The sequence below is a fragment of the Carcharhinus amblyrhynchos genome, chromosome 2 (genome assembly GCF_965287045.1).
Source record: "Carcharhinus amblyrhynchos chromosome 2, sCarAmb.v2.hapA, whole genome shotgun sequence".
Taxonomy (NCBI): Eukaryota; Metazoa; Chordata; class Chondrichthyes; order Carcharhiniformes; family Carcharhinidae; genus Carcharhinus; species Carcharhinus amblyrhynchos.
Genome location: NC_137325.1, coordinates 63,355,851 through 63,370,200, shown reverse-complemented (window position 1 = coordinate 63,370,200; position 14,350 = coordinate 63,355,851). Strand labels below are relative to the sequence as shown.

At 39.6% G+C, this 14,350-nt stretch overlaps 1 protein-coding gene across 1 annotated transcript in view; it reads right to left on the bottom strand.

Moving 5' to 3' along the window:
- The window catches only part of fam133b (family with sequence similarity 133 member B), a 63,266-nt gene that overhangs the window by 36,119 nt on the left and 12,797 nt on the right, over positions 1-14,350 (bottom strand). Inside the window, exons 2-4 of the mRNA XM_080216290.1 lie at positions 8,664-8,761; positions 2,563-2,641; positions 32-106 (exon numbers count right to left, since the gene is read on the bottom strand). Of these exons, the coding sequence (XP_080072416.1) occupies positions 32-106; positions 2,563-2,641; positions 8,664-8,761 (252 nt within the window). The remainder of the gene's footprint in view (positions 1-31; positions 107-2,562; positions 2,642-8,663; positions 8,762-14,350) is intronic.

Here is a 14,350-nt window from a genome sequence, read left to right as displayed (position 1 = left end):
AAAGCAAAGTACAGATTTAAGCAAGTTTCACCTCTTTCTTTTTGGAAGAACTTTCACTTCCACCAAGAATCTTCTCTCTATTTTTGTCAAGTTCTCTTCTCCATTTCTGAAAGCAGTAAAACAAATCATTGAGTCAAAAATAAGATAACTATCATGTTACTATGAACCAAAATACAAACTATTGTTCAGAACTGCTATATTGCTAACAATTTCAGTAAATCCCTGACAGTAGTTACATTACTTGCCCACTACACTGATGTGACTGCTTATGAGTTTATTTCATATTTGTGAAAAATGTTTTTGAAATTATGCAGAAAACCTTTGTGGCAGCCATCAGGTGCAATCATTTTTTAAAAGAAAAAAAAAATCACAATTTTCCACCCATTTCAGTGGCCCATTGTGATCTGTGCTTCATATTCTTGCAACCTTATTGAAATATTGGAAGGGTATTGAATGTCACAAATGGTAATGATATTACACAAAGCTGAAACCATTATTTTTACTGGAACAAAACAGAGCAACTGTACATACTAAAACCTGCAATTTAACAGCTGAATTGTGCTGTAAAAATTAGGTGAAGCTATTCATGCTCAATTATTAAAGAGTAAATGGGAAAACAACTTCAGGTGAACTCATACGTGAAAATCAGGAAGTTAGTGTCCAAGTTGCCCTGCTCCTCCAGGAACTTTGCTTTGGTAGTATCTTGCTGAGGAACTCAAAACTGAACACAAAGGAGTGAAGGTGCATTATTTGCACACTAGATACTGACTAAACTTGTCAGAAATGTTAGAACATATCCATTCCAGTGAAAAAGTGTTTTAAAAACCATGAAAAAATCTTATTTACTGACAAACAACCATTCTGGCATTGAAAATTAACTTACAAACATGAAGCCTTATTCCTTCAAATTTTAATTATTGTTGGAGATTTAACATTTAAAACAATTGAAATTCAATTTTTTTAAATAAACATTTTATGTTTTTAATCTATCTGTTAATCCCATCTTCCTTACAACTTTAGTACAGAAGACCCAAATTATCTATTTAAACTTACACTTCCTAGTTCAGCCTCATCAGTAAGGATTTTTCAATCTATTGGTTTAGGAGCCGTACTGCCGCTCGTCAGGTTCACACTGGTTTCCAAAGCCCTGCACATTGTGCGGCACCTAAATCAATTTCTAATCACCAAATTCCAGTGAAAAAGCCCTTGGGAAATCTATTGATGGTTCCAAATCTCATGAACAGCTGTCAACATTCATTTACCACTGACCTTAAAATCTAAGCAACATACTGGAGCTACTTAGAACAGTATATCTTATCACCAAAGATCAAGAAACAACATCAAAAGCTTTCAGGTTTATAACACTTACCCAAAAGTATCCAAAGGCAATATACAATGTTTAAAGCAAAAAGCAAGTAACTTCATTTCCGATTAAAGGACACTTCTATAACAATCAGGAGTGTCACTAGGTTGGGGAGAGGGAGTGGGTGATTTAGGCATGGAAACAGTGCCAAGGAAGCAATAGGTCAAACCGGAGATATCACGTACCGGGGAGCACTGTTCTGATTATGTAATTTTGAAGAAAAATAGGATTAAAGTGCAACATTAAACAATGTAGCCACGTGGGCTACATTTGCAGTGGGCAAACAGGAGAACAGCGCCAGTAGGCGCAAACCTGTTTTTTTTAAAAAAAGGAGGCTAAAATAAAGTCGGTGCAGGAAGGGGGGGGGGGGGGGGGGTGCAATAAGATAATTTAAAAAAGTGTAAAAAAAATAAAAATTAAGACTTAGGAAAATGATATAGCAGAGAAAATTTTGTAAATTAGAGCTTAAAACCCAATAGTCAGAGCTTGCAACCACTAAAACACTTTTATTAAAAAAAAGACTACAATGCCCATCATTGTGTGTCAAACAGGTTTTTAAATTTATTTATTAGTGTCACAAGTAGGCTTACATTAACACTGCAATTAAGTTACCATGAAAATCCCCTAGTTGCCACACTATGGTGCCTATTTGGGTACACTGGGGGAGAATTTAGCAGGCTAATGCACCTAACCAGCATGTCTTTTGGACTGTGGGAGGAAACTGAAGCACCCGGAGGAAACCTGCACAGACACGTGAGAACATGCAGACTCCACACAAAAACAGTCACCCTAACCAGCAATTGAATCCAGGTCCCTGGTGCTGTGAGACAGCAGTGCCAACCACTATGCCACCATGCTGCCCATTACAGGTATTACAGGCCACTTAAAACTGTAAATGCTATTTGCAGTGCCATTTACAAATGCACAAGGTAATCTGTAATGAACTTTCAATTAAATGTGCATCTGAGGTATCCAATTTAACATACAAGAGATTACCTATACAGAACAATAAATCCTCTACAGTATTAACATGTCAGAGAGAAAGCAAACAGTATAGAGGGAAAAAAGCACATCATAATGTGAAATTAGAAAAGAAAAATTAACTTACAGCTTGAACAAGGTACTTAACTATGAGTAAGTTACTGGAACTTGATATATTCTAAAAGGAGGTTGAGTCATCTTATAAAGTATTAACAAACCTCATTCATTTTCTCCTCAAAATCTGCAAGAGTTTTTGAACCTTTCTTCTTTCTCTCAAGTTGTTCCTTTAATTCTTCCCTAGAAGAATACACAAAAGTTAAAGCTTTTGGTCATAAACAGATCAGGATTCAACAAATATCTCAAAAGCAATACCAAACAATATTGAGAATAAATATTAAATGACAAAGAAAGCATTCCCTTTAGATTTTGCTTCTCCTTTGACTCCAGGCTACATTATCCAGTGTTTATACAATCAATGATGGAGCAGAAGCACAAAAATGTCAATTACTGCACCTCCAATAAAAATGTTTCATACTGCAGCTGAAATCAAGATAAAAAAGGTTAGACATGCAATATGCTTTATCCATTTCTGCTGTGGCATCATTATGAAGTGCTTCAAAAGGCTAGTCATGGCACAAATCAATTCCAGACTACCTAGATCCACTACAGTTTGCCTACCATCGCAACAGGTCCACAGCAGATGCCATTTCCCTGGCCCTGCACTCAACCCCGGAACACCTAGATGACAAGGACACCTATGTCAGACTCCTATTTGTTGACTTCAGCTCAGCCTTCAACACTATTATCCTCACAAAACTCATCTCCAAACTCCATGCCATAGGTCTCGGCACTTCCCTCTGTGACTGGATCCTGAACTTCCTAACTCACAGACCACAATCAATAAGGATAGGCAACAACACCTCCTCCACGATTATCCTCAATACCGGTGCCCCACAAGGCTGTGTTCTCTGCCCCCTACTATGATCCTTATACACCTATGATTGTGCGGCCAAGTTCCCCTCCAATTTGATTTTTTAAGTTTGCTGACGACACTACTGTAGTGGGTCAGATCTCAAACAACGACAAAACAGAGTACAGGAATGAGATAGAGAATCTGGTGAACTGGTGTGGCAACAATAATCTCTCTCAACGTCAACAAAATGAAGGAGATTGTCACTGACGTCAGGAAGCAGAAAGAAAAACATGCCCTTTCTACTTTGTCCCCGTTGAAATAGACAAGGGTTGAGAGCTTCAAGTTTTTAGGTGCATTACCAACAACCTGTCCTAGTCCCCCACTGCTGACACTACAGTTAAGAAAGCCCACTAACGCCTCTACTTTCTCAGAAGATTAAGGAAATTTGGCTACAACTACAACTCTGGCAACAATTTGGCTCAGCTACAACTGTCGTCAACTTTTACAGATGCACCATAGAAAGCATTCTTTCTGGTTGTATCACAGCTTGGTATGGCTCCTGCTGTGCCCAAGACTGCAAGGAACTACAAAAGGTTGTGAAGGTAGCCCAATCCATCACGCAACCCAGCCTCATCCATGGACTCTGTCTACACTTCTTACTGCCTCGGCAAAGCAGCCAGCCTAATTAAGGACCCCACACACCCCGGATATTCTCCCTTTCACCTTCTTCCTTCGGGAAAAAGATACAAAAGTCTGAGGGTCATGTACCAACCAACTCAAGAAAGCTTCTTCCCTGTTGCTGTCAGACTTTTCAATGGACTTACCTTGCATTAAGTTGATCTTTCCCTATACCCTAGTTATGACTGTAACACTACATTCTGCACTCACTCGTTTCTTTCTCTATGAACAGTATGTTTTGTCTGTATAGCATGCAAGAAACAATACTTTTCACTGTACGTTAATACATGGGACAATAATAAATCAAATCAATTCCTTAATATCCAACAAAAAGTACATTTGAATTATGTATTTTTATTTTTACACAAACATAGCCCACGTGGCTACATTTTAAAATATTGGACTTTAATCGTATTTTTAATCAAAATTACAGTCAGCACAGTGCTTCCCAGTACATTACATCTCTGGTTTGACCTACTGCTTCCTTGGCACTGTTTCATTGCCTAAACCACCCCACTCCCTCTCCCCAGCCTAGTGATACTCCTTAGTGTTATAGAAAAATCCTTTTATCTGAAGTGAAGTTATTTGGATTCAGGGTAGCATGGAGGCACAATGGTTAGAACTGCCCTCAGCTCCAGGGACCTAGTTCAATTCTTGTCCTGGGTGTTCGTGTGCAGTTTGCACATTCTCTCCACATCTGCATGGGTTTCTTCCGGGTGCTCCAGTCTCCTCCCACAGTCCAAAGATATGCTGATTAGGTGGATTGGCCATGGTAAATTGCCCCTTTGTGTCCAAAGATGTCCAAGTTAGATGGATTAGTCATGGTAAATGTGTGGGATTACAGGGTTAGGGTGGGGCAAGGGCCTGAGTAAGGTACTCTGTCAGAGTGTAGGTGTAGACTCCATGGGCCAAATGGCACTGTAGAGATTCTAAATAAGCATATTTATATAATTCTTAATTTTTTCCCAAATGTTTAAAATATTTTAGGGTGGATTTAGCTTAGATTTTCTTTATCTCTTGGTTAGAGGCCAGTGACTACTAATAAGATCAATACTACACACTGCCTAGATTTGCTGTGCTGTGAAGCTAGGATTTAGTTAACTGCACTGTTGACGAAGTCAGTCAGCAAATAGTTCAGGATTGGGATTTTCTTTAGTGAAAAAAAAAATCGACATTTGGATATGCACACAGTTCCATATAATTCAAAATGCTAAATTGAAGGGACGGGAGCTGGCAAAAATAAGCTTTTGAATCAAAGCATCATTTAGCTCAATAGCTAAAATCTTTAACATACGAAAGAAATGTCTTTTATAATTGCAGGATAACTTACATGAGACAAAGATGTATTAGAGCATAGTGGCTATTCAAATGCTAGCACGCATGTGTTTTGTCCAAGTTGAAGACAATCTAAGAATTACTTTACTGTATCATAACAAGCTTCTGCCTATGCCTAAGCAAGGTAATGCATTGAATAGCTGAGCTATGGAGACCAGAAAGGCTCCTGGTGCAAATCACACCAGGTACTAAATTAGTTCAGGTCAATTTTAGTAAACCTGTTAGCGTGAAAGAAATAGTTTGAATCATTATTGCTATCCAAGGAGGAGCATGTTCGAATGTCAGCTGACAACAGCACACAGATGAGATGCTTGTGCTTTATCTGTGTGAAATCGAAATCAAGAGATGCTGGAAGCCCAACTTTTGCATTCCAAGGCTGCAAGTGATCGTTTATCTTGGTGAAGAGAAAAAAACAGGACTGGGAAATATCTGCTGCAGAGTGTTAAAACATGCAGTCAAGACTCGAACATAAATAATGACCACGTCATGCGGTGCTTTAGGGGAAAATTTGCATGGAAATATTCTACATAAAGAATATTAGAAATTAAGATCACTTAAATTTAACATGCAGAAATCTTTTGTCATACATGCACATCAATTTTAGGTGGCCCGAGTTATGAATGGAGCAAAATTTGGAAAACACTGACTTTTTAAAAATAAAAAATGAACTCAGGGATCATATAAATTTCTCTGTTCGGTAAATAGGTCAGATTGCCTTTAGAGAAATGCTCTATACCATTACTTTTTCTTCAAAGCACTGCATTTTTAAGATAGATGATATGCTCACAATTCTCCAACTCTTAAAAATGTCAGTTGCCTTGCCAGCATGAAGACCCCGAAAGGATTCAGTCTCTTCTAGGATATTAAGTAATGCAAGTTATAGTGAAATTGTATCTGAACTTCAAAGATTTACTCTCCAAAGGAGGAAAGATTAGACAAATTAGGGATATATTCCTTGGAATTTAGAAGAGAACAGGTAGCTTGGTTGAAGCTTTCAGGATATTATGGGGAACATATAGGCTAGATACAGACAAACAATTTCATCCTCTGGGGAACCTAGGGATAGGGAGCATGGTCTAAAAAGTCAAGCAAACCTTCCAAGATGAAATTAGGAAACACTGCTTCACACATTGTGCGAAAGGTTGGAAATCCTCTACACAATGGCAATTGATGCTAACTCAATTGGTCATTTTAAATCTGAGACTGATGGTCTTTAGCTGGCTAAGAAAGTATTTTGGGATATAGGCCAGGGCCGATATACGGAGAAGGTTCTTCGATCAGCTATGATCCTGTTGAATGGCGAAACAGCCTAGAGGCTAAATGGCCTATTTCTGTTCTTGTGGTGTAAATCCCTTCATCCCAAGCCAGTTCCATAGCAAATAAAGGAGACAAATTTACTTTCAAACTACCAAGCATTGTTCAATTTTGGAAACCAGGGTAGAAAAAATAATGATGGGATTCCAGTTTTAAAAATCCACCAACTTATTGGTATTAACTTTTTTTGATGGAAAGGGGTGTACTTTGAACAAAGTCTCCCTTGTATTTAAATTCCAGATCATGAACATCCCAGCATCTTATAAATTAGAAAGTACTTCTTAATATACTTGTGCCAAGTGCGATTAACAGGCATGGAATTTTCTCTCCACTCTATAACATGCTGTTCTTTTACATCTCTTCCATGGATGTATACAAGGCCTCTTTTTGGGCAGCAGGCATGAATCCTTGGCAAGAGTATATCTTCTATAGAATATGCACTCTCTACCAGTGTTAAAGACTTTTCACAGCCTTGATTCCAAAGAAATACCCTGACCTCAATTCTTCCCTAAATATGCGCTGCAGCAGACAAAGTTAATGACAATAATGGAAAATAGCTGCAGCATTTAAAACATAGGATGTTTGCCAAAAATATTTGAGTGCAATAAACTGAAGCAGTAAATGGATGATGCAAATCAGGCGAGTTGTTTACACATTTACCAGCACAAGTTGTAATGGAACAGATGAATAATTCTGGCAGCAGCCCTAGGATGCACAAACAGTGTTTCCATGTGGAATTCAAAAGATTACTTAGCAATACTAGATGAAAGTCAATGCATGCAGCAATAATGATTAAATATCCATTTTGGAAAGTCAGAATTCCTTTATGAATTAGAGACAATTTTAAATATATACTCATGGGATTGAATTGCAAATTTATCCACTTACTTGCAGTTTAAAATTAAAAATACTTTGGAAATTAAGAGTTTTGCTCCTTTATGGAAAATAGCGCATTTATATATTTCTTTAATATTGAAACATTAAAAAAGATACATCACACAGAAAACAAGAGTTGGAATAAATTTGTCATTTTCAGAGTGGAAAGATATAACATGCGGAGTACCACAGGGATCAGTCCTTGGACTACAATTGTTCACTATTTACATTAATAACCTAGAGGAAGGAACAGAGTGTACAGTTTTCAAATTTGCTGATCAGTGAAAGGGCAAGTTGTGATGAAGATATTGTGATTCCATAACAGGATAGAGATAGATTGGGTGACTGGCAAAAACCTGTGGGGGAAGTGAGAGTTCATGCACTTTGGTAGGAGGAAGCAAAAGGCAGATTATCTAACTGGAGAGAGACGGCAAGTGAGTGAAGTACTGAGGGATCTAGGTGTTCAAATGCATGAGACACAAAAACTAGTAAATTGATAAGGCAAAACGCATTTTGGCCTTTAATGCAAGGGGGTTGGAGCTTAAAAATAGGGAGGTTTTGTAGCAATTGTACAGAGTGTTGGTGAGCCTCACCCGGAATACTGTGCTGGAATACAGTTTTGTCCTCTTACCTTAAGAGATATAGTACCCTTGGAGGCAGTCCAAAGGAGATTCATCAGACAAATTCCTGGGATCAGAGAGTTGTCCCATCAATAGAAACTAAATAGCCTGGGTCTGTATTTGGAGTTTAGAACAGTGAGGGGTGACCTTATTCAAATATGTAAGATCCTGAGGGGGCTTCACAGGGTGGATGGTGAGATATTTTCATTAGTGGGGGAGCCTTGAACAAGGGGATATAAAACAGTTTTAAAACAGTCATTTAAAACTGAGGTGCATAGGAATTTCTTCTCAGAGGGTGGTGAATCTCTGAATTCTCTGCCCCAAAAATAGTGGAGGATTATTAGATTAAAGTGGAGGTGGGTAAATATACATTTGATACATGAAGGGATAGGGGGCAAGGGGGAAATGGCACAGAAAAGCAGCTGAGGCCAGCATAGATCAACCATGAGGGTACCGAATGGCAGGGCAGGCTTGAAGGGCATGGTGGCCTACCCCAGCTTCTATTTCTTGTGTACTCTACTCCTTGTTACAAAAGAAATTAACAAACAACATTGCACAATTGAAATGATTTTCTGTTTCTTACCAAGTAGGTCTTGGTCGACTCAAGTAATCTTGTATAGACGGTCCTGAAGAAGGAGCAGGGCCTCGAGCTCTTGCAAGAGCTACTGGATTAACAAAGGCCTAAAAACAGGAGGTATTATTCAGACAACTGAAGAAACGACTTATAAATATTAATCTTTGTAAACATTAAATAACAAAACAAACATGTTAGCATACCATCTGCTTATCCAAGACGACATTCACTGTCTATTTATCTAATCTATGCCGTTGACTTAGTTTTAAAAAGACATTTTTATAATCTGCTTATCGCACAGGTTTGCCACCCACAGTTAAAATATTAGTGAAGCAACAAGTTAACAAAGAATGTGAATTCCACTGAAAATTTTTAAATTCATTCTTGGGGTACAAGTATCACTAGCTAGGCTAGCATTTATTCCCCATCCCTAACTGCCCTCGGGAAGGTGGTAGTGAACTGCCCTCTTGAACAGCTGTAGTCCATGTTTGGGAACACCCACAGTGCTGTAAGGGAGGGAGTATCACAATTTCATTTCAGCAACAATGAAGGAATGGCAACATATTTCCAAGTCTGGGTGTAGGTGGCTTGGAGAGGAATTTCCAGGTGCTGGTGCTCCCATGTGTCTGCTGCCTTTGTCCTTCTAGATGGTAGTGATCATGGGCTTGGAAGGTGCTGTCTGAGGCTTGGTGACTTCTCGCAGTGAATCTTGTAGATGGCACACTACAAAACTTTTCCAGTTGTTGGGTGTGGCTTCTAAACACTATCTTCATTTCTCACCTAAACAAGAGGGTGCTAAGGATACTGGCCTGTTAAACCTCCAGTTTAAATGGTAACTTCGATACTCTGCTGGTTGTAAAATGTTTAGGCAGCCTATCAAAGGCCATAGCTGTTCTCTGCAGACAAGTGACCATGTCCCATCAGGTACACAACACACAGCAGTGACATGCAACTGTGATAAAAATAGATTTTGAACCTTAGAATCTCTACAGTGCAGCAAGAGGCCATTCAGCCCATCAGGTCTGCTCTAACTCTCCAAAACAGCATATTACCCAGCCCCAACCCTCCCATTGGTAACCTCATGCATTTACCATGGCATATCCACCAGACCTACACATCTCTGGATACTGAGATGCAATTTATCATGGCTAATCTACCTAGCCCGCACATCCTTGGACTGGGAGAAAATCAGAACGCCCAGGGGAAACCCACGCAGACTTGGAGAGAACGAGTAAACTCCACAAGTTACCCAGGTCAGAATCAAACCCGGGTCTCTGGTACTGAGGCAGAGTGCTAACCACTGTGCCACAATGCCACTTATTAAAAAAGAATTGCAAGCTAAATTCCAAAATTCCTTTTTGTGGTTTCATGGGATAGTTGATGGGGCAGTTGTCTTTTTAAAATGCCACACAAAGTTAATGATGAAAATATCAAGGCAAGCAAATGAGCAGCAAGGCCCTGTATTCTGACAGCTGAATGTATGGTAGCTATGGGGCATGTGCCTTTGAATACAGTCAATGGGGACAGACGGCAGCCCTGGCTATCCTAGTAACTTTGCTCTCTAACGAGTGGATCAGTGCAAACCACTACCACAATGATCCACTCACATAACATGTATTGGTAAATGCAGGAGGGATCAAAGATCTGCTGCAATAAGTGAGAGAGGCATAACGATGCTGGTGTTCACAGTCACCTTTGGTGATGGGTTTGAAGCAACACTTATTTATTTATTCTTTGGATAAAAGGGCGACTGGCAAGACCAGCATTGTTGCTCATTCCCAAATACCCTCAAGGAGGTGATGGTGAGCTGCCCCTTGAACTGCTACAGTCCGTGTCGTGGAGATGCAGCTAGAGTGTTTAGGGAGGGATTGTCATTCTATGACAAAAACAGAAAACGATAGAAAATCTTAGCAGGTCTGACAGCATCTACGGAGAAAGAAGAGTTAATATTTCGAGTCAGGGTGACCCTTTGTCAGTACTCTATTTTAAGACTCATTTTAGGATCTGTAATGAATGCAAATACTTCTAAACCACATCAAATGGATTGAATTATTCAACTTAGTGTAGAAACATTCGTTTTCTCCGCATTTACCATCTATTACAACTGAGATAAGTGGACTTACATATTTATATCTAATCACAGTCTGAGCAGCAATGGGTGGTACAGTGGTTATTACTGCTGCCTCACAGCATCAGGGACCCAAGTTCGATTCCCAGCCTGGGTCACTGCCTGTGTGGAGTTTGCATTTTCTGTGTAGGGTTTCCTCCCACAGTTCAAAGATGTTCCGGTTAGGTGCATTGGCCATGCTAAAGTCTCCCTCAGTGTACCCAAACAGGTGCCAGAGTGTGGCGACTAGTAACTTAATTGCAGCGTTAATGCAAGCCTACTTGTGACTACTAAATAAACTTTAATCACCAGACTGACCTCAGCATTCAATACAGATAGTCTGGACTTCATCCTGTATTGTGTATACTAACAACAGAACATGATCTTGCTGGATTGCATACATGTGAAGCAGAACAAAGGACGACAGCAGTGCTTCATTTTGGGCAGCAGAGTGACTAGCACTGCTGACTCACAGCGTCAGAGACCTAGCTTCAATTCCAGCCTCGGGTGACTGTCTGTGTGCGGTCTGCTCATTCTCTCTGCGCAAACTCCACACAGACATTCTCCCTGAGCCTGCATGGGTTTCTCCTGGGCGCTCCAGTTTCCCCCCTCAGTCCAAAGCGTTACAGGTTAGATGGACTGACTATACTAAATTTCCCCTTAGTGTTAGGGAGATTAGCAGGGTAAATATATGGGGTTACGGCCTGTGGTATTGTTGTCAGTGCAGGTTCGATGTGTTGAGTGACCTCCTTCTGCACTGTAGGGATTCTATGACTCAAACTATTTTCCAATGTAACCTTTTTTTCAAAAAAAGCTCACCAGCACCTTCTCTATGACAATTGGAGATAGGCAATAAATGCTGGTTTTGACAGTATTCCAACATCCCATGAATAAATATATAAAAACCAACTCAAAAAAATTAATGCGATCCCAGACACAAAAAGCTGCAATAAACACATCTTATAGTAATAAAGCTCATATAGCAAGTACTTTATTAGAAAAGCCTACTCAGTGTAGTTCCTCACACCTCCATAATCATCACCTCTCCCCCCCCACTACACACACAAACCCCTCCTCCTGAACACCCTCCCATTCTCTCAACTTAGCCACTCCAACAGCCTTACAACAGAGAAACCCTAGGTCCACAGGCTCCCTCCCCCTCCTTTGCCAGGAAATCATGAATGAAAATTGGTGACAATTCACCAAACTCCAAATTGAACGGGCGTAAATTGAAAAGTGGATACTGAACGAGACTTTGGAGTCCTTGGGCATCAGTCGCTGAAAGTAAGCACGCAGGTATGGCAGGCAGTAAAAAAGGCAAATGGTACATTGGCCCTCATACTAAGAGGGTTTGAGGATAGGGATGTTTTGCTGCAGTTGTAGAAGGTGTTGGTGAGGCCACACCTGGAAATTGCGTAGAGTTTTGGTGTCCTTGCTATAGAGGGAATATAGTGGAGGTTTACCAGTCTCTCCTCCATATGACAGACTAAGATAGTTAGGATTATATTCACTGGAGTTTAGGAGAGTGAGAGGGGATCTCAGAAATTTATACAATTTTAACAGGGTTAGACAGGGTAGATTCAGAAAGAATGTTCTCAATGGTGAGCTAGGGTCACAGTTTGAAGATAAGAAAACTGAGGGGAGGAGAAATTTCTTCACCCAGAGAGTGGTGAATGTGTGGAATTCACTGCCACAGAATGTAGTTGAGGTCAAAACGTTGTCCGATTTCAAGATAAAATTAGATATAGCTCTTGGAGCTAAAGAGATCAAGGGATATTGGGGGTTGGGGGGGGGTGGTGGTGGTGGTGTGGAAATCAGGATTTTGAATATGATCAGCCATGATCATAATCAATGGTGGAGCAGGCTCGACGCAAGTTCCACTGATCCCTCCTGGCTAGCTTGTTGCATTATATTAAAGCAGGTCCCATAACATTTATTTTTATCCTATTGTATCCTATTTTGCAAGAATTTCATTTGGGCTTGATTCAATGAAGAACTCATATCAGAAAGAAAAAATATACCCTTCATAATTAGCAGCAGCAAATTGTCAAGTTAATTTTAGAATAATAATTAATCTAAAAGTCCATTTCCCAAAAATACTTTGGTTAATCAATAACACATTTCACAATAACTGCATGTTTGATTCTCTATGTTGACGTTGGATTGTTTAAGAAAATTCTTGAGGTGTAAGTTTTTTTCTTTGCAATGAACAAGTATTGCAACATCTTGCATTTTAGTCTAACATCTCACTGAATAAAGAAATCTGTCAGGCAAAGAATCCAGTAATTTTTTTATTGCTCGAGATCAGAAATGATCAATATTCCCATGTTTCCTTCCAGTGCACAAGTTTAAACATTGCACTTCCTTTTGACTTGACAAGTCAATAAGTAATGCATAGCAGCAAATCTACCTCGCAACAACACCAGAGTACATACATACTGCTGCTGTCACCCTCATCCACCCTCCAGACCTGCCAAATTTCAGCTCTGCTTCTCCCCACCCTCTTTGGGTCTACCAAGCCCTTGTTCCACTTACCCTTCAACAACCACTCTGCACCTGCCAAACTCAAGCTTCGCTTCTCTCCCAATCCTTGGGCTTCCCAAATCGTTTACTGAGAATATCAAATCCATCATACCTCAACTTGATAGGAATAGGAGAAGTACTAAAATCAACTTGCTGATCCAGAAGGCTACATATAGAGGCCACTGACACTAACAGGACTACTGGAACAGGAGTTGGACATTCAGCCCCTCCAGTCTGTTCTATTCTTAAATGGGATCATGGCTCATTGATATCCTAATTCCATCCACCTGCCTTGGTGGTGTTTAATCCTTGGGCTAGAAATACATTTACTAGTCTCAGATCTAAAATTATTAATTGAGTTCACGTTTACTACCTTGTCCACTTTTTCACTACTTCTCTCCTGAATGCCGTGTCATTGATTTTAAGACTATGTTCCCTTTTCCTAGGCATCCTCACTTGCACAAAATGTTTTTCTCTATCTACTCAATTCATTTGTTTCAAATTTGAAGGAGATGTTGTTATGGCGATCATTGGACTAGTAATTCAGATACCTAAGTTAATGCCCCAGCTACACGTATTCAAATCCCACGAGTGAATTTGATAAAATTTAAAATTAGTGAATCGAGAATAAAATCAAGAATACCATGAAACTGCAATTGATTGTGGTAAAAATCATTCATTAGGTCCTTTAGGGAAGGAAATCTGCCATCCTTTACCTGGTCTTAACAGGAGATTCTGTGGATCACATGCAGGCATATAGATGCTGCTTAACTCCTCTCTGAAATGCCCTAGTAAACCTCTCATTTCAAGGTTAATTAGGGATGAGCCATAAATGCTGACCTTACCAACAGCATCCACATCTCATGAATATAAACAATCCACAAAACATGCAATACCAACATATTCCAGGGCATACAAAGCATTCCATTAGAGCTTTTGATCATCTTTTGTAACTGACTACATTTTCATGAACTGGGCTTCTAAATTACCAAGGACCTCTATTGTTTCTAGTTTTTCACCATTCAAATAAAGTTTGGAAAAACCTCTAGTTCAAAATGGTTAACCT